Genomic DNA, 17,265 nt, shown 5'->3' with positions numbered 1-17,265 from the left:
GCTGAATATTGTAGGGGCGTAAAGGTGGAGGGGTATGAAAAGATGCAGAAGAGTTTAGCTATAAATACAGCGACGGACAGATTGTCCTCATCCAGTCTGGTCGTAGGAAGGCCTGAGTCAGACGCAAGATGATTGGCTTGATTTTTCTCGCACTCCTGGGAGCTGCAGGTAAAGCAGCAGTGTGTGCAACAGTCTGTGGAAAGAAACTGTCACTTTAATAAATATAAGTAACTTTCTGTTTCCTTAACACCACAGCTGCGGCCCCTATGGATGACAAGATTGTGGGGGGCTATGAGTGCAGCCCACATTCGCAGCCATGGCAGGTGTCTCTCAATCTTGGCTACCATTTCTGCGGCGGCTCCCTCATCAACGACCAGTGGATCATCTCCGCTGCCCACTGCTGGCAAAAGTTTGTATCATTAATATTTTTCATTAATATCTTTTTTTTACTTGTGTTTAAACTTTTTTACACATGTTTTATAACCATCTTGCTTTTATTTCAGCCCCTTCGCCCAGATCGCTATCTTGGGTGACCACCACATCTGGGTGAATGAGGGCACAGAGCAGTTCATGTCAGTAGATGCCATCTACTGGCACGAGAGCTACGACTACCAAACCCTGGACTATGACATCATGCTGATGAAGCTGGCTCACCCCGCCACCATAAACCAGTACGTGAAACCAGTGGCCCTTCCCAAAGCCTGTCCCGCACCTGGTGACATGTGCACGGTATCCGGATGGGGAAACATCTACACTGATGAAGGTGAGATCGACTGGATCATGAAATGAAAGTCATTGAAAGACATGTGGATATTTTACTCGTGATTACAAAACATTTATTTGTATGGTTATGATGTTTCCTGATGTATTTGCTCCAATCACTCTAAAAACACTCTCGTTCCTCTGCAAATTTGAACACATTTAAACAGCTCAACTGGATATTATCTGCTATCATAAAACAAAGATCTAGCTCAAAGTTGACTTTTTTTATTTTATTTTATTTTTTACAAAAAATTGGCAAGAGATAAAAATACGATATCATTCAGAGAGAGAAATGATGCCGGACAACTATAGCAGATATAATCCACAGATTGTGTTTTAGCACTAGTAGAAACAGTCAGAATGATGAGGGGAAAAGTCAGCTGGTAGAAATGTTGGGAAAGTTTTCATGGCAGGACAGGAGGGACATGTGTCACGTAAAATGTAAGACTGATCTGATATTATGCTATTTATACACTGCATGCTCCATCTGGTTCACCTTAATATCATATTGCAGTATTATTGTATGGAATAAAAGGCAGTCTAATTAAATTTCCACAGCACACAATCCAGTTTATGAAATATGCACAACAGAAAAACACCTGGATGCTTTAACACTCATATCAGAATGTTAAGAATGAGTAATGACATCACCTAAAAACTGTGCAATCCAGTTTCCATACACTCACTTGAGTTGTACTGCACTCACGTTTGGACAATCATTTGGTCATTTTTGGTGGACATTTAAACATGTTTTCCTTCTTGGCTCCACAAAGAGATGAGATGTTCTATTAAACCTGCCTTCCTTGCTCTTATTTGCAGTGTTCAACCCATTTAACCTCCAGTGTGTGAAAGTGCCCATTTTGTCCAACAAGGACTGTGAAGGATCCTACCCAGGCAAGATCACCGATCGCATGGTGTGTGCCGGATACCTGGAGGGAGGCAAGGATTCCTGTCAGGTATTTCCTTACAGCACCAACACAAATCACAATTATGGCAAACAATCACACACATATTATGACAATGATGATGATGATGATGCAAACTATAACCCCTTCCCTTTTTCTGTTTCCTCTCTTCTCAGGGTGACTCTGGTGGTCCTCTGGTGTGTAATGGCGAGCTGCAGGGTATTGTCTCTTGGGGTCAGGGCTGTGCTCAACCTAACTACCCAGGCGTTTACACCAAAGTCTGCTCTCTGCTGCCCTGGATTTCAAATATTCTCACCAGCTACAGCTAGGCTGTCAAATAAGACATGCCTACACAAGAGATGAGATAGGAGGAGGTGGTGGGTATAGAGAAAAACAGCAGGAGAGAAGCTGAGAGAGAGAGGAAGAAGGGTGAAGAGAGAGAAAGAGGGATGTGGGATGTCTTAAGTCTGGGAACGATCAATAAAATCTATTTTGTGACGCACCAGTGTGTTTTTTATTGATGAAAACATTATGCTGCTTCTTACTGTAAGACATTTTCAATACATTATTTCAAACGGCTGGCATTTCCACCACAGCAGGTATAAAACACCGTCACACACAAGCTCTGCTTTTATCTTATCAATGTAAAAGCATTAGCATTTTAGCATGAGGGTGTTGCGGTTCTTTTTGTGTCATTCAATGGATTTTTTGCCTCCTCAGTGCACAATGCTGTACACCTGGAAAGTTAGGACACAAAAAAAAGCCTGTTTTTCATCGAAAAAAAATCTGAAAAGGAGTTTGACTTCACTGGAATTATTCCATTCAAAACTTAGAACTGGTGCATGAATTCCATGTTTGACAAAAACTCTGGTGACAGAGAAATTCAAAGACATCATTCTTGTAAATCTTTCGTATGTTTTTTTTTTAGTTAAAAAGTTGTCTTGCGAAAAAAAGAAAGAAAAGAAAATAATAATCCAACACAATGCCTTTCAGCAAAATCATTTGATTTCTTGAGAATGTTGTGAGAAAGTGAAAATAAAGGAAGTTTACTCCAAGATGTGGATTTGACACGGTTGCAGTTTTGGGTGAACCAACATCAAAATTCTGTTATCAGTCAAAGCAGGAGATTTAGAATCTCTTCTAAATATATCATTTTTTTGCAGTTTGCCACGGGGATTAGTTCTAGGGGTTGTTTGTGTGTTGTGCTCCATGAGTCAATTGCTTACCAGAATTAGAAAAACGTGACACAGTCTTGAATCACTCAGGTTTAACTGATGCTCTGACAGCATCACGCTGCAGGAGATGAAGAGAATATCATCACCTCAAACTATCATCACCTTTCAGGTCAACATCACGATGCTTGAAAATACCATAAGTAGACTTCAACAAGAAAAGGAATGACATGCTTGGCATGATTTTCTGGTTTTCCTGTCCAACCAAGGTTATTTGAAGCTTTTTGAAAAATCAGCCTTCAGCAGTCATTTATGCAGAAGTGACAGGACTCGTTTGTGGATTTGCAATAAGCAGTCGATCCACAATGGCAGAAAAATATCGCTCATCTGTTCCTCACAGACGAGGATGATTGTAATGCACCTGCTGCTCTGACCAGGATTCAGGCTCATCCTTCTTCATCATTATCAAAGAGATGCAGAGAGAGATGATAAAATGGATTATGACAGACAACGGGAAGACGGATTAACTAAGTCCCATTTGAAAAATGATTTCTGCATAATCTTTTCTACTGAATACATTTATAATTGACAAATACAACCTCCTTACTGAAAGGCTGCACCTTATGATTATGATTTTCTGTGAAGGATTAGCAGATGAGAGGCTGACATGAATTATTCTAAATATCCTAAATATAATGAATAAAATGCCCCAAATAAATATAAGAAAAAATCATCAAGTTAATGATGATGATATTAATAAAATAATCATTTATAAGATGCACCGGCATCACACCTAATGTAGCATGTAGCTTACCTTTAAAGTGAAGGTGGAACTGCAGGACAATAGTCGTATATGGCGGCACACATTTGTTCGTATCTCCAAATATTCATACGTCAAATGTTCGTAAAATTAAAACTCTCCTTTTTTAATCACTGCAAAGCAACTCCTTCTTCTCAGCAACAAATCTACCAGAAAGTAGGACATATTTTATCTCCCTCAGTGTCCTTGGGAGTGAATTTTCACATCAAGGCTGTCAAGTTGTAAATTATATTTTTACCTGCTTGTAGAACCAGCAAAGAAATCTTAATAATACATATCAATATTTTTTACCCACTTAGCGCTTTTGCCTGTTCATTCACTGATCTCTTTACATGTTTCTTGTGTGTATCAGCTGCTAAAATAATTTGCTCCAGATGAGTTATTTAGAATTATTTAAATTAAACTATGAAGTCATCATTTAAAAATCCATTCATTTTCAACCGTTTTATCCGCTGTGGCAGGTCGCGGGGAGGTGGAGCCTATCCCAGCTGACTGATGGCGTGAGGCGGGGGAAACTCCGGGCACAACGCCAGTGCACCGTAGAGTCACACAGAGAGACAGACAACCAGGCATGCACACGCTCACATCTACGGTCGATATGGGACCGGCCTCAGAGAAGGTCGCATTCCCGGCGACAGCGCTACCCACTGCGCCACCGTGCCGTCATAGATCCATTGTGCCGCCCAAAATATCATTTAAAAGTATCATTTACAGTGTACAGTGCAGATTTATAAGAGGTCTGTTGTCTTGTTACAATTGTTTCCCGGGTGGGGGTGGTGTGATGTAGTCGGATGAATGGTGCGTATTGTGAAAGAGAAGAAGTAAAATAAAGTATGAAGTATTAAGTTGACCAAAATAATTTGCTTTTAAATGTTTATTTTTTTATTTTGTCCAGTACAAAAGATGGAACAATAACAGGAAACGATGTTGAGCTGTTTGACTGGCATTCTTGTTTGGGCCATTTAGTACCTTGCCATGGTAGTCTCCAGCCAATCGTTGAAGATGCAGACCTATACATTAAAACATTCGATTATTGGCTTCGAATAGAAGGGATGACAGGGAAAAAAATGAACACAGTGTGTTAATTAGATATCCTGGTTACCTTGGCGTAGACACCGGGGTGGTCCTTCTCAGCACACCCGTATCCCCAGGACACAACACCCTGCAGCTCATTGTTGCACACCACGGGGCCACCAGAGTCACCCTGTGGACAGAAGGTGTGGAGCGTGAAATGACTTCACAACGTGGTTATTGCTGTATTTCTGCCTGAACATTGAATTACATACCTGGCAAGAGTCCTTGCCTCCCTCCAGGTATCCAGCGCAGAACATGGCGTCAGTGATCATGCCAGGGTAAGAGTTCTCGCAATCCCTTGTAGACAGGATGGGGATGTCCAGGCACTGCAGCTTGTTCTTGTCAGCAGCTGCAGTTGATAAAACAACATATGAATGGAAATAGAAAAATATCACATAAACCCTTCTACTGATGCTAGCTGTTGACCTTCAGATGCTACTCACTGGAGCTCATGGTGTTGCCCCAGCCAGAGACTTTGCACATGGTGCCAGCGGGGGCACAGGCCGTGGGCAGAGCCACGGGCTGCACAAATTCATTGAGGGTGGCGGGCGTGCTCAGCTTGATCAGCATGATGTCATTGTCGATGTTGTAGGAGCTGTACTCGGGGTGACGGATGACGCGGGAGGACCTGATGTACTGCTCGGAGTCCTCGGACTGTCTCAGGTTGTGTTCTCCAAGACGCACCTCAACGCGGCTGGAGAGGACAGAGACCATCATAGTTCATGATGCCTGAGGAGGTCAAGATAAGGCCAACGCGCACACACACACACACACACACACACACACACACACACACACACACACACACACACACACACACACACACACACACACACACACACACACACACACACACTATGACCGAATGACGTACGACTTGTAGCAGTGAGCAGCAGACACCACCCAGTTCTTGTTGACCAGGGAGCCACCGCAGAAGTGGTAGCCGGAGTTCAGAGACACCTGATGGGGCTGGGAGTGAGGGGTGCATTCATACCCTCCGACAATCTTGTCCTCCTCCGTGGCAACTGTGAACAAACATACACAGGCAGCTCTTTGAATGCAGAACATCATTTTATGGTTATATGGACAAATGAAGTCGGTTATTAGTTTGAGTATTGGTTCCATCGGTCATCACAGCTTTAGAGAGAGTTGTTCTGGACACACAAATAGGATGAAAGCCAACGGACATCACACTCACAAGCAGCTCCGATGAGCAGAATAAAGACCAGACACCTCATGGTTGCTGTGTGATCCTGTTGATGAGGGTCTCCAACCAGAGCACTGCCTTTTATTCACCGTGGGGAGAGCTGCTACATTCTCCGACCACCCTCATTGGTCAATTAGGAGCCAATCTCTGTGGCGGATGTCTTCAGATTCAGTTATTCATTTCTAGACTTGGAAAAAAATAAAGACGTGGAAAATCACAATGACTAATATGAATTTTGACTGTATTTGACTGCACATGTGTTGATATATTACAATACAGTAAATTGGATTTGCGTCTAAGATATAATATTTGAACATTTTTTTTAGTTATTTATGAAATTCAGTAGTTTTTACAGTGAAATTTCTACACCACACTACAGTGTGGGTGTTTTTTAACAGCACATGGCTCATCTTGTAAGAATCCACCTAATCATTGATTTTATTTTATCTTGACATGTATGCTGACAAAGAGGTTACACATGAGTGTTCTTTTCAGAATATCTGCAGGTCAAGGATGAAAAATAAATACTTTATGCTACTAGGCAACCCTCAGGTGCAGGTGTTGGGCTGAAGCCACAGTTAGACATTCTCAGTTATGGTTCAGTAGGAAATAGTTTTAATTTTCAGCCGCAAAAAAGCCAGTAGGATTTTGATTTGCTACAGCATGATTCATATATTTTTATTATATGAACATCAATAATTAAAAATGGTGGATAACTTTTCTCATTCCAGCTTACTTCTTTTTTATTTCTGTTAACAGGTCTGAAGGCCTTTTTTAATAATGCTGCTTTTTGATGAACATATATATATATGTATAACTCCAAACATCTGCTGAAGGTCAGCTCGTGTTCCTCTGGCCAAACTGCACAGGCACACAATTCACAGCTGTATCTAGATATGTGGGGATATGGTATCGCCCAGCTGTGTGTTTCTCAGCACGCTATCTAAAAGCTAAATTAAGACATGAGAGGTGAGAAGACTGAATGAAAGAAATGAGCATCACTTTTATAAAATCTTCTTTCAATAGGTAGAAAGCAGTTAGAGTAATATCCAGAAGAAGAAAAAAATGTCAATGCTAAAAGAATGATTACATTACCTGGATTTTAAGTATCAAATGTAAAAGTATTTTAAAATAGCCCATTTTCTATATTCCAGAGAACCACATTTTTATTCAGCTGGTGTGTGAATAGATTATCAAGGCCTGTCAGTCCAATATTTACAGGTCTCCATTTTTCATTCTCGGTTTTCGGATATAAAATATTTACTTTAAAACACTGCTGATATTTCTAAAACTACATCGTACCACTTTTCTATCACATTAGGCTGAAAGAACAATATTTCTGTATGTGCCAACATTAGATGAAATTAGATATTATTTGATAAGTATTTCATTCATTGTCTTTGTTTGACCCATGCTTGAGGAGCAGAGGGCTGCCATTATTGCATTAAATTGATTGCTTTCATATAAATATGTATGATGTCAGTTGTCATCATTTCGAGCCTAAAAACCTATTTTTATTGAGTGTATTTGTTAGTTTCATCAACAGGGTGAATAATATTCAATGGAATGAAAATAAATGCACTTTAAAGTCAAAGATTTCTTTGAAAGATTTATTTTTTTCAGCTCCAGCAGAAAGTTTTTGTTCAGATGTTGACGGACATTGCCCTTTCTTCCTGTCCTGTGAATTACAAGTTGGCCATTGTCTCTTGCAGCCATCCAACCTGCACACAGACCTGAAAATAGACAGATTGTTTTTCAAAGGACCTCCATTATTGGGAGTTTTAATTTTATTGTATTCAATGCAGTAAAATGTTACTTTGGCGTAGACACCGGGGTTGTCCTTCTCAGCACATCCGAATCCCCAGGACACAACACCCTGCAGCTCACCATTACAAACGACGGGTCCACCAGAGTCACCCTGATAGAGAGAGATACAGTAGATTGTTCCAGTCACAATGAAAATCTTTGGAGGGCTATACTTAAACACAGCATGTCACAGGGATAAAGAAAATCTGAATTTGATTGAGTGAAGAAAAAATGCCACAATTTTAAAGTCAGACAAACATACCTGGCAGGAATCCTTGCCTCCCTCCAGGTATCCGGCACAGAACATAGTGTTGTCAATCATGCCGGGGTAGGAGCCATGACAGTCTTTGTCAGACAGGATGGGAATATTCAGACACTGCAGGTTGCTTCTGTCAGCAGCTACAGCAACAGAACAGATGAGACATATGCAGTGAAGATTACAGGGTATTATAAGCGAATGTGCATTTAGACGGTTTCAGACGCTTCCAGCTTACAGGAGCTCATGGTTTCGCCCCATCCGGTCACTTTGCACATGGTGCCTGCAGGGGCGCATCTGGAGGGCAGAGCCACTGGCCTGACGTAGTCGTTGAGGATGGCAGGGCTGCTCAGTTTGAGCAGCATGATGTCATTCTCAAGGGTGGAGGAACTGTAGTGAGGATGTTGGACGATTTCTGAGGCATCAATGAACTGCTCAGTGTCCTCATTGATATAGATGTTGTGCTCTCCCAAACGCACCTGGATGCGACTAAAAGAGATGGCAGATGGTACAAGAAGGATGTCTGGTTTTGTTTGTTTGCATGGTTAATCAGATGTGGCCTAGAATACGCTTGCAAATATAATCTTTGAAATCCTAGAAAGACTTACGACATGGCGCAGTGAGCAGCAGACACCACAAAGTTCTCATTGACCAGGGAGCCTCCGCAGAAGTGGTAGCCAGCGTTCAGAGACACCTGATAGGGCTTGGAGTGTGGGGTACACTCATAACCTCCAACGATCTTGTCATCCTCTGTTGCCACTAAACACAGATGTGAGACAGCCATAAATATGTATGAATGTGCTTCAATATGGATTAAAACGGGTTCTGTAAGGTACTCACAAGCAACTCCAATGAGCAGAACGAAGACCAGAGACCTCATGGTGGCAGATTGTGAACGTGTCAGTTCTCATGAATCTTGTTTTATAGCCACTCCAAGCAACCTGATTGGTTCCGTAATTTCAAATCAGAATAAAATGGAAAATTTATACCGACCAACAACTAAAAGGTAGGTCATTTCAGGTGACTGATTAATCATTAGATGAGGCACAGTCCTGCCAACCAATGATAATAAATTGGCTAATTTGGCTGAAAGAACCAGGTCACACGTTGCTCACTGATAAGTGTTAAAAGAGACTCTCAAAATAAATTAATCACATTTAATAATGCAAACAGAGACCTTCATCTCTACCTGTGAATCCTGGACAAGTAGTTTACTAATGTTAGATAGATATTTGAATTTTCAGTTCGACAAACTTTTTAATCTTCACTGCTTTCAGCAGCAGCGGCATGAGTTCAAATAACATCAAAAACACGTATAATGTTGCCATTTAAGAACATCCATAAAACTAACGATCTAAATGAGGAAGTTAAGACTGTTTACCAAAAATATTCATATTTCCATTGTTGTCATATTGCTATAATCAGCATTTATTAAAAGTTTTCCGTCTAAGACACGTGTGCTGATTTTACCAAAAGTCATGTTCAGCAACTTTAGTTGTGAACCAGACCATCTGCAGTCCCGCATCCTCGTCTGTCCAGCAACGATTACAAGATCTATTACGTAATAAATACTGATACAGTCTCATACATGATATTTTAATTCCTAAATTATCATATACATTTCATATCATAACTAAACAAACAAATATAAAGGTATCAAAACTGAAGCTATAACAGGTTAATTTAAGACATGCAGTCATTACACAATGATCTCACTTTAAGTGAGGAATGTTTTGAACATACAATTTTGTGAACTAGATTTTAAAATTAATTTAAATATAACTTTTTTATTTAGAATTGTGATTTTAACATTCTATGAAATGTTTCAAGCACAAACCACCTGACATGAAACAAATGTTTGTTTGTTTTTTCAAAAAGATTTTTTCCGCAACCCAGCAAAAATCTTTACCTAGAAATCTGATTGGTCCATTAGTAAAGGTGGGTGTGTATTCAGCAGGGCGCAAGGACTGGAAAATTTCCATATAAACCAGGACTCCAAAAGACGTCTCTCATCATCACGATCATATCACACAGCAACCATGAGGTCTCTGGTGTTTGTTCTGCTCATCGGAGCTGCTTGTAAGCAAACTGTTCTGCTTCTATGCGTTTCATCACTGAATTTAGTTCAATTTACTTAATGGTTGATTATTTGGCCTCCTTTTTGTTCACAGTTGCCACGGAGGAGGACAAGATTGTCGGAGGGTATGAATGCACCCCTCACTCCCAGCCCCATCAGGTGTCTCTGAACTCCGGCTACCACTTCTGCGGTGGCTCCCTGGTCAACAAGAACTGGGTGGTGTCTGCTGCTCACTGCTACAAGTCGTACGTCATTCGTTCATAGTGTGTGTGTGTGTGTGTGTGCGTGTGTGTGTGCGTTGGCCTTATCTTGACCTCCTCAGGCATCATGAACTATGATGGTCTCTGTCCTCTCCAGCCGCGTTGAGGTGCGTCTTGGAGAACACAACCTGAGACAGTCCGAGGACTCCGAGCAGTACATCAAGTCCTCCCGCGTCATCCGTCACCCCGAGTACAGCTCCTACAACATCGACAATGACATCATGCTGATCAAGCTGAGCACGCCCGCCACCCTCAATGAATTTGTGCAGCCCGTGGCTCTGCCCACGGCCTGTGCCCCCGCTGGCACCATGTGCAAAGTCTCTGGCTGGGGCAACACCATGAGCTCCAGTGAGTAGCATCTGAAGTTCAACAGCTAGCATCTGTAGAAGGGTTTATGTGATATTTTTCTATTTCCATTCATATGTTGTTTTATCAACTGCAGCTGCTGACAAGAACAAGCTGCAGTGCCTGGACATCCCCATCCTGTCTACAAGGGATTGCGAGAACTCTTACCCTGGCATGATCACTGACGCCATGTTCTGCGCTGGATACCTGGAGGGAGGCAAGGACTCTTGCCAGGTATGTAATTCAATGTTCAGGCAGAAATACAGCAATAACCACGTTGTGAAGTCATTTCACGCTCCACACCTTCTGTCCACAGGGTGACTCTGGTGGCCCCGTGGTGTGCAACAATGAGCTGCAGGGTGTTGTGTCCTGGGGATACGGGTGTGCTGAGAAGGACCACCCCGGTGTCTACGCCAAGGTAAATCAAAAATATCTATGTGCCATATAATTGTGCTTGAAATTGAAATTTCCCACTCTAAATACCCAGTTAAATTCAACCATAGCTGTCTATAGTAATAAACTCCATTCCGTCTCCCTTCACAGGTCTGCATCTTCAATGACTGGCTGGAGAGAACTATGCAAACCTATTAAGTGTGATCCACAACTATCACCTTCCTCTGCTGCCTTTGCTCTATCATCATAACAACTGTGTTGTTGTAGAGTTTAGAACAATGCACAATGGAATGAAGTCAATAAAATTTTACATCTCGACTGCAAAACAGTTTCAGTTGTTATCCTGCGTGTTTGTCCTCCATCATTTCAGATCCTAAAAGACAAAATACTGTAGCAACAACAGCATTACTACCTATCCAATATTGGTATTACTGATCCTGTGACGGTTTAGAGTTGACTAATTTATACAAGGAACAATTTGTCCTGCAGCAAAGTTAAGACTTGCACAAACAAGCAATCAAAGAAATGGCATTGATTGTTACATAAATTACACGCAATTCTTTCAGCAATACAATTGATTGCATGGTTAATGTTGGTGATTAAACACTGAACTTTTAATGCCATATTAAATCGCCCAAATAAGATGTCTTCTGTGAGAGAATCACTTCATTTATTTAGGAACAGACAGCGCCCCAATAGAGGAATGAAACAGATGAATAAGTGCAATATTTTGCAACATTATAAAGTAACAAAACATTTCTTCTTCTTCACTAATGAACATTTAAAGCTGAGATAGACAGTTGTGTGTAGAAACAACAACAATATGTACACACGTACAAAACCCACAACTGTTTGATTCAGACTGACCAGACTAAGAACATGATGCTTTTCTGTGAAATATGACATATTAATAAAATTATGTTGAGGTAGATATACCTTCAAAATGTAAATTTGTAACGTATCTAGCAGTTAAACACATGACTGTATGTTGTAAACTGAGCAAAGTAAATAAGAACATCTTTGTGAATACGACAAAAAGTATATTCGTGGTATTTACATTGTGAGAATAACACCAAATTTAATCTTGAAGTACTTAAGTTTTCATTTTCACTCGTAAATCTATTCATATAATTATTTATTTTGAGTATGTAGTAGAATAATATTAAATGTCTTTTATACATCCTTTAATTCTATCTTCACTTTGACACTTTGAAAAGATTGTTCTCCTGACATGACCCGTTGCCACTATGTCATTAAAATTGTTGCAGCTGATGCGAGAGAAAGAGAAATAACTCATATATACATTTACAGCTGTTACATTTTATGGGAGAGCAAATCTAACCCAATGGCCAGAGCCAGTCAGCAAAACAGCGTGTGAGAGAAGCACCACCCAACACCATCTGTGACCAAAGTCAGGGTCGGGGTACTGATTACAACCTGTGCAAAACATCACATACTGGGATCAAACCAGACCAGATCAACAACAGAACAGATAATACAGAAAAATAACATACAGTATAGACCCATATGGCCATTGTTGAGAAACGAAGCATCATTCTTAAACTAGAATCCCATTAAAACTTTGAATTTTTAATAACTTTGGCATCGTTTCCCTATCAGCTTCACTTTGAGATTTTGTTTGGTCAGCAGCATCAGGGGTGGGCCTGACAGCTGGCACAGGCTGAGGCAATCAATAAAAACCAGGCATGGGTTCAGGAAAATCTTTGTTTCTTCATCTGCCATCAAACAAACATGAAGTCTCTGGTCTTTGCAGTGCTCCTAGGTGCTGTGTGTAAGTACTGGACACATTTAGAAAACAACACATAGAAACAATCTCAGAGTGATTTTAGTGTTCAAATATAAGGCCTTTCATGCTGGATTGATCATCTGTCACAGAAAATATTTGAGTTTAAAAAAAGATTCAAAGAGGCAAAAGAGTTATAAAAATATTGGATGTAAAACAAATATTTTTATGCAGATAATTTCACAGAGATATATAAAATACTTTTTCGTTCAGATGCCACAGAGGATGACAAGATTGTTGGAGGACACGAGTGCACACCTCATTCTCAGCCCCATCAGGTGTCTCTGAACTCTGGCTACCACTTCTGCGGTGGCTCCCTGATCAATGAGTTTTGGGTGGTTTCTGCTGCTCACTGCTACAAATCGTGGGTGCTCCCAAAACCACCCCCCCCCCCCCAAATAATCCATGCGTCACTCACAAACTCTCTACCTCTGTCTCAGCAAAATGGATGTTGTCCTCGGGGATCACAACCGTTGGTTCATGGATGGGAACGAACAGATCATCCCCGCTGGCCATGTCATCCCTCATCCCAACTATGAGTCCTGGCTGGTTAACAATGACATCATGCTGATCAAGCTAAGCAAACCTGCCACCATCAACCAATATGTGCATCCTGTGGCTTTACCCACCAGTTGTGCCACTGCTGGCACCATGTGCACAGTCTCAGGATGGGGTGTGACAATGAGCTCCTGTGGGTAACAAATGCTGTCACCATCAACAGCTTTCTGTTATTCACACTACTTTTTTTTTTTCCATCCTTGATTTGCTTTTGTGAATTGGCACATCCACAGCTGCTGATAGTAACAGGCTGCAGTGTCTGAATATCCCCATTCTGTCTGATGAGGACTGTAACAACTCCTACCCCAGCATGATCACTGAAGCCATGTTCTGTGCTGGGTACCTGGAGGGAGGCAAAGACTCCTGCCAGGTTTGTGTTGACGACTTGTTTTCTATCATCAGTCGGTCTCCTTGGTGAGACTCAACACATTTGTATACAACTTTGCTGGGTTTCTCTCAGGGTGACTCTGGTGGTCCTGTTGTGTGTAATGGTGAGCTGCAGGGCGTCGTGTCCTGGGGCTTTGGATGTGCAGAGAAGAATCATCCAGGTGTCTATGCCAAGGTACAAAAGAGATCCAACATCAATTGGCATCCATTTTTATAACACATTACTGTTCTCAGAGCTGTAGTGATACTATATAACTTTTTCAATACTCAATTTGAATGTCTGTTTCCCTTTCTGTTGCATCAGACCTGCATTTTCACAGAATGGCTGCAGAACACCATGGCTACATACTGAATGCATCCCAGTTCTAATTCTTTGGCATTTCTATACTGTAATACATCACCGCTCGGTGAAACTGACAATCGTAATGGAGATTAAAAAAACGAAATAAATCTTACATTTACATTTGACACACATTCTCTGTCAAAGTTTTTTGGGGTAAATCATTCGGCAAAATTAGTTCTAAGCTGTGTTAAGTTTTTTTTTTTCTATGATGATATTTTTAGACGATAATATCAATTCAGCTATAATATATAAAGAATAGATAAAACAAAACCATGAAAAATACAAGGAAGTCCTGATTTCAACTTTACAGGGAAGTGGTAAACTGAACCACAATCCAGTGGTGCAAACTGGTCATTGAAGCAAAAACAAAGATAAATAGGGATAAATAAATAAATAAGCTGCTTTGTTTGTTTAAGGTAAGATAAAAACAACAATATCTTGATATTTTTGCTGTTTTCATCACGTGTGGAAACTTTATTGCCTTGAGTCTAGCGGAACTGTTGTTCCACAAAGCCATTGTCAAGTCGGACACATTTGACGGCGTACCAACAATGTCAAACGAGCGAACTTCGGCTTGGGCGAACTGACCTCAGGAGTGATTTATCTGTGCATTTATCTACACAAATATATCTACATCTATTTACTTTACTCGTAAACATTTTAATCTTTATACATTATTTGCTACTCTGTTGTCGCGGACAAAATGCGCCTCACGTTGCAAATGCTGATCTCCCACGGCCGGGTGGCCCGGAAGATGGGTCTGGGTCCACAGTCCCGCATCAACATGCTGCGGAACATCCTGACGGGTCTGGTCCGACACGAGAGGGTAGAAACCACGCTGGCTCGGGCAGATGAAGTCCGCTTCTACGCCGAAAAGGTAACGAAATCCTCCGGGTGCTGCTGGCTAGCTAACGACCAGCTAATGTAGTGATCACTGAATGAAAAGGAAAAGTTCTCACACATTTCGGAGTTTGCTGTGGGTCAGTGTCCTGTTGTAATGGAGTGATAGTCTTCCTTATTCAAATCCCCTTCACCCTGAACAAATGGCAGCTTCCATCATCTTTTCAGTCGTTCAGCGTCTCACAAATGTTCTTCTGTGTGATCCAAACACCTCTGACTTCGAGTCGTCCTTCACACTTTTTCTAATCTTCCTCTGTCTAAAGTCTGTTCTTTTGCTCATGAGTCTCAGATCTTTCTCTGCCACTCTGTCCTGAGTGTCAGCATCACGGAGCCCGCTTCTACCCTGATTAGAGCCCGTTTGTGCTGCTCTCTGAAGGCAGTAGTAAACAGTACACCACTGGAAGAAATCTCCAGTTTCTTAGCAATTTTTCATCTAATAGCCTTCATTTCTAAGAACAAGGAAAAAACTGTCAAGTTACACATGAAAGTTCTCTTTTTCTGGCTATTTTGAGCGTATGTGGAGCATGTGATGCTCCACATACTCAACCTGCTCAAAAGTAGGTCAATTTTATAGTTTCTCTAACCAGCTAAAATGTTTTCAGCTGTGTTAACATGACACAAGGTTTTTTTTAAATCATCCATTAACCTTCTGATGCAAAGATCAATCAAATCACATTAGAACACTGAAGTGATAGTTGCTGGAAATGGGCCTCTATACACCTACGGAGATATGACAGTACACCAAAGACCAGACATTTGCAGCTGGAATAGTCTTTTACCACATTAGCGATGTATAGAGTGTATTTCTGATTGGTTTTGTTATCTTCATTGAAAAAACAATGCTTTTCTTTCAAAAATATGTTACAGCACACACGCATAAATTCAAATTATCTTAATTACCATAGTAAGATAATAGACAACCACTCTCTCGCGACAATCTGGACCTTTTTCCATCGTTATTGTTAGATGTACACATAATCTGAATTTGTTAACATCCCACTGGCTGCAGTTTCAATAAATCATCTGCATTTGCTTCCTGGTCAAATTTCATCTGGCAGTCCAGTCCGGGTAAATAATGTGGGAAGAAGTAGGTGTACAACCCGATGTTATATCCATGAGATTATTCAACATCTTATTACAAAACCATAATTGAAGTGTTGCTGTAATTGCACTCCACTGGAAATGCAATTTAATTTTTATTCCAATGAACAATAAGGCCCAACTGTCAGTATAATAAAATATGCAGTTGTGCGTGGCGAGATTCTTCTGGCTGTATATTGTGTGTATTCATACAATTATAACATGCATTCTGGGCTCAACAAAGGAAGGCAGGAATAAACATAAGGATTTGGGTAAATGTAGTCCACACTCAATATTTCTAACGGTGTGTTTTCTTGTTTTGTTTTCTTCAGCTGATTGACTACGCAAAAAAGGGAGACACTGATGAGAAAGCTATGAAAATGGCCAGTTTCTGGTTGACGGTACGTGACCTCAGCTCCTGCAGTTCCTGCACTTATTCTGAATTTTAATGCATCTGCTTCTTCCGTTCAGGAAAAGGATCTCATCCCAAAACTCTTTAAGGTCCTTGCCCCGCGGTTTGAGGCTCATTCTCGGGATTACACACGGATGGCCCAACTCCCCAACAGGGAGAACTTGGACAGAGCCAAGATGGCTGTGCTGGAGTACAAAGGCAATCCCTTCCCGCCTCTCTACCCCGTGAGGAAAGTGAACCAACTCTCTCTCGTCAACCAGCTGCTCAAAGGCTACAGGGAAGAGAGGGCGCAACACCTCTCCACCTCTCCGCCAAAGAGTGACTGAACGCGTCTTGGTGTTGGATCAGCGATAGTGACGGCTGAAGGGTGACGGCCAGCTGCTGAAATGCTATTGAGGAGTCAGGCTGCAGATACACATAGAGACTGATGCTTATCCTCACAAGACAGTTCCAGCTCCTTAACCAACCAATGCACAGATAAAAGGGCTGTCATGAGTGATTATGTATTAATAAATTTTTTTTGCCAGATTGTCAGATTTTTCCTTCCTTTTTTCAGCAGCGCCGAAAGGGAAAAATGTTTTTCTGGTTCACCTTAAAGGTGAAATATTCAGCATTCCCTGCTAGTAGATGACTCCCCAGAGCAGCAGCGTGTCAGGCTGGTACAAATGACTGAAGCGCTTTCCTCCACCAAGGCTGCTGAATCA

General features: G+C 41.2%; 5 protein-coding genes across 6 annotated transcripts; 3 read left to right on the top strand and 2 right to left on the bottom strand.

Moving 5' to 3' along the window:
* Positions 1-80: 80 nt before the first annotated feature.
* Positions 81-11,275, top strand: LOC137601485 (transmembrane protease serine 9-like). Its single transcript, XM_068323683.1, has 13 exons — positions 81-168; positions 256-409; positions 504-763; positions 1,582-1,718; positions 1,844-1,991; positions 4,772-4,876; positions 5,152-5,396; positions 9,994-10,081; positions 10,174-10,324; positions 10,437-10,687; positions 10,782-10,918; positions 11,001-11,102; positions 11,228-11,275. The coding sequence occupies exons 1-13, from the start codon at positions 129-131 to the stop codon at positions 11,273-11,275; spliced, it is 1,866 nt and encodes a 621-aa protein (XP_068179784.1). The 5' UTR covers positions 81-128.
* On the bottom strand, positions 4,527-5,986 carry LOC137601729 (trypsin-2). Its single transcript, XM_068324093.1, has 6 exons — positions 5,932-5,986; positions 5,608-5,758; positions 5,177-5,427; positions 4,946-5,082; positions 4,762-4,863; positions 4,527-4,669 (listed from the first exon to the last, which is right to left on the bottom strand). Exons 1-6 carry the CDS (start codon positions 5,969-5,971, stop codon positions 4,622-4,624), a joined length of 729 nt encoding a protein of 242 aa, XP_068180194.1. The 5' UTR covers positions 5,972-5,986; the 3' UTR covers positions 4,527-4,621.
* On the bottom strand, positions 7,540-8,949 carry LOC137601730 (trypsin-1-like). Its single transcript, XM_068324094.1, has 6 exons — positions 8,843-8,949; positions 8,611-8,761; positions 8,241-8,491; positions 8,009-8,145; positions 7,757-7,858; positions 7,540-7,673 (listed from the first exon to the last, which is right to left on the bottom strand). The coding sequence occupies exons 1-6, from the start codon at positions 8,880-8,882 to the stop codon at positions 7,626-7,628; spliced, it is 729 nt and encodes a 242-aa protein (XP_068180195.1). The 5' UTR covers positions 8,883-8,949; the 3' UTR covers positions 7,540-7,625.
* A 1,554-nt stretch (positions 11,276-12,829) lies between the features above and the next one.
* Positions 12,830-14,178, top strand: LOC137601152 (trypsin-2-like). 2 transcript variants are annotated; one of them, XM_068323187.1, is made up of 6 exons: positions 12,830-12,869; positions 13,095-13,245; positions 13,322-13,572; positions 13,673-13,809; positions 13,900-14,001; positions 14,131-14,178. In XM_068323187.1, the coding sequence occupies exons 1-6, from the start codon at positions 12,830-12,832 to the stop codon at positions 14,176-14,178; spliced, it is 729 nt and encodes a 242-aa protein (XP_068179288.1). The 2 variants fall into 2 exon arrangements, with proteins under 2 accessions (XP_068179288.1, XP_068179289.1); XM_068323188.1 differs by having other exon boundaries at positions 13,322-13,576; positions 13,683-13,809.
* A 526-nt stretch (positions 14,179-14,704) lies between these two features.
* Positions 14,705-17,090, top strand: mrpl17 (mitochondrial ribosomal protein L17). The gene is made up of 3 exons (XM_068323189.1): positions 14,705-15,046; positions 16,482-16,550; positions 16,621-17,090. The coding sequence occupies exons 1-3, from the start codon at positions 14,873-14,875 to the stop codon at positions 16,885-16,887; spliced, it is 510 nt and encodes a 169-aa protein (XP_068179290.1). The 5' UTR covers positions 14,705-14,872; the 3' UTR covers positions 16,888-17,090.
* Positions 17,091-17,265: the final 175 nt, after the last annotated feature.

The sequence above is a fragment of the Antennarius striatus genome, chromosome 9 (assembly GCF_040054535.1).
Source record: "Antennarius striatus isolate MH-2024 chromosome 9, ASM4005453v1, whole genome shotgun sequence".
Taxonomy (NCBI): domain Eukaryota; kingdom Metazoa; phylum Chordata; class Actinopteri; order Lophiiformes; family Antennariidae; genus Antennarius; species Antennarius striatus.
The sequence above is the reverse complement of the archived record's forward strand: the minus strand, read 5'-3'. Positions and strand labels throughout refer to the sequence as shown.

Excerpts from the sequence above, each read along its gene's own strand:
- LOC137601485 (XM_068323683.1), top strand. The coding sequence starts at position 129 with ATGATTGGCTTGATTTTTCTCGCACTCCTGGGAGCTGCAG. Across the intron at positions 5,397-9,993 it reads GAGTCCTCGGACTGTCTCAG|GACTCCAAAAGACGTCTCTC; the intron begins GTTGTGTTCTCC and ends CATATAAACCAG. Across the intron at positions 10,325-10,436 it reads GCTGCTCACTGCTACAAGTC|CCGCGTTGAGGTGCGTCTTG; the intron begins GTACGTCATTCG and ends TGTCCTCTCCAG.
- LOC137601729 (XM_068324093.1), bottom strand. The coding sequence starts at position 5,971 with ATGAGGTGTCTGGTCTTTATTCTGCTCATCGGAGCTGCTT. Across the intron at positions 5,759-5,931 it reads TCTGCTCATCGGAGCTGCTT|TTGCCACGGAGGAGGACAAG; the intron begins GTGAGTGTGATG and ends GTTTGTTCACAG. Across the intron at positions 5,428-5,607 it reads GCTGCTCACTGCTACAAGTC|CCGCGTTGAGGTGCGTCTTG; the intron begins GTACGTCATTCG and ends TGTCCTCTCCAG.
- LOC137601730 (XM_068324094.1), bottom strand. The coding sequence starts at position 8,882 with ATGAGGTCTCTGGTCTTCGTTCTGCTCATTGGAGTTGCTT. Across the intron at positions 8,762-8,842 it reads TCTGCTCATTGGAGTTGCTT|TGGCAACAGAGGATGACAAG; the intron begins GTGAGTACCTTA and ends ATCTGTGTTTAG. Across the intron at positions 7,674-7,756 it reads ACCCCGGTGTCTACGCCAAA|GTCTGTGTGCAGGTTGGATG; the intron begins GTAACATTTTAC and ends GTCTATTTTCAG.
- LOC137601152 (XM_068323187.1), top strand. The coding sequence starts at position 12,830 with ATGAAGTCTCTGGTCTTTGCAGTGCTCCTAGGTGCTGTGT. Across the intron at positions 12,870-13,094 it reads AGTGCTCCTAGGTGCTGTGT|ATGCCACAGAGGATGACAAG; the intron begins GTAAGTACTGGA and ends TTTTTCGTTCAG. Across the intron at positions 14,002-14,130 it reads ATCCAGGTGTCTATGCCAAG|ACCTGCATTTTCACAGAATG; the intron begins GTACAAAAGAGA and ends CTGTTGCATCAG.
- mrpl17 (XM_068323189.1), top strand. The coding sequence starts at position 14,873 with ATGCGCCTCACGTTGCAAATGCTGATCTCCCACGGCCGGGTGGCCCGG. Across the intron at positions 15,047-16,481 it reads TCCGCTTCTACGCCGAAAAG|CTGATTGACTACGCAAAAAA; the intron begins GTAACGAAATCC and ends TGTTTTCTTCAG. Across the intron at positions 16,551-16,620 it reads TGGCCAGTTTCTGGTTGACG|GAAAAGGATCTCATCCCAAA; the intron begins GTACGTGACCTC and ends TCTTCCGTTCAG.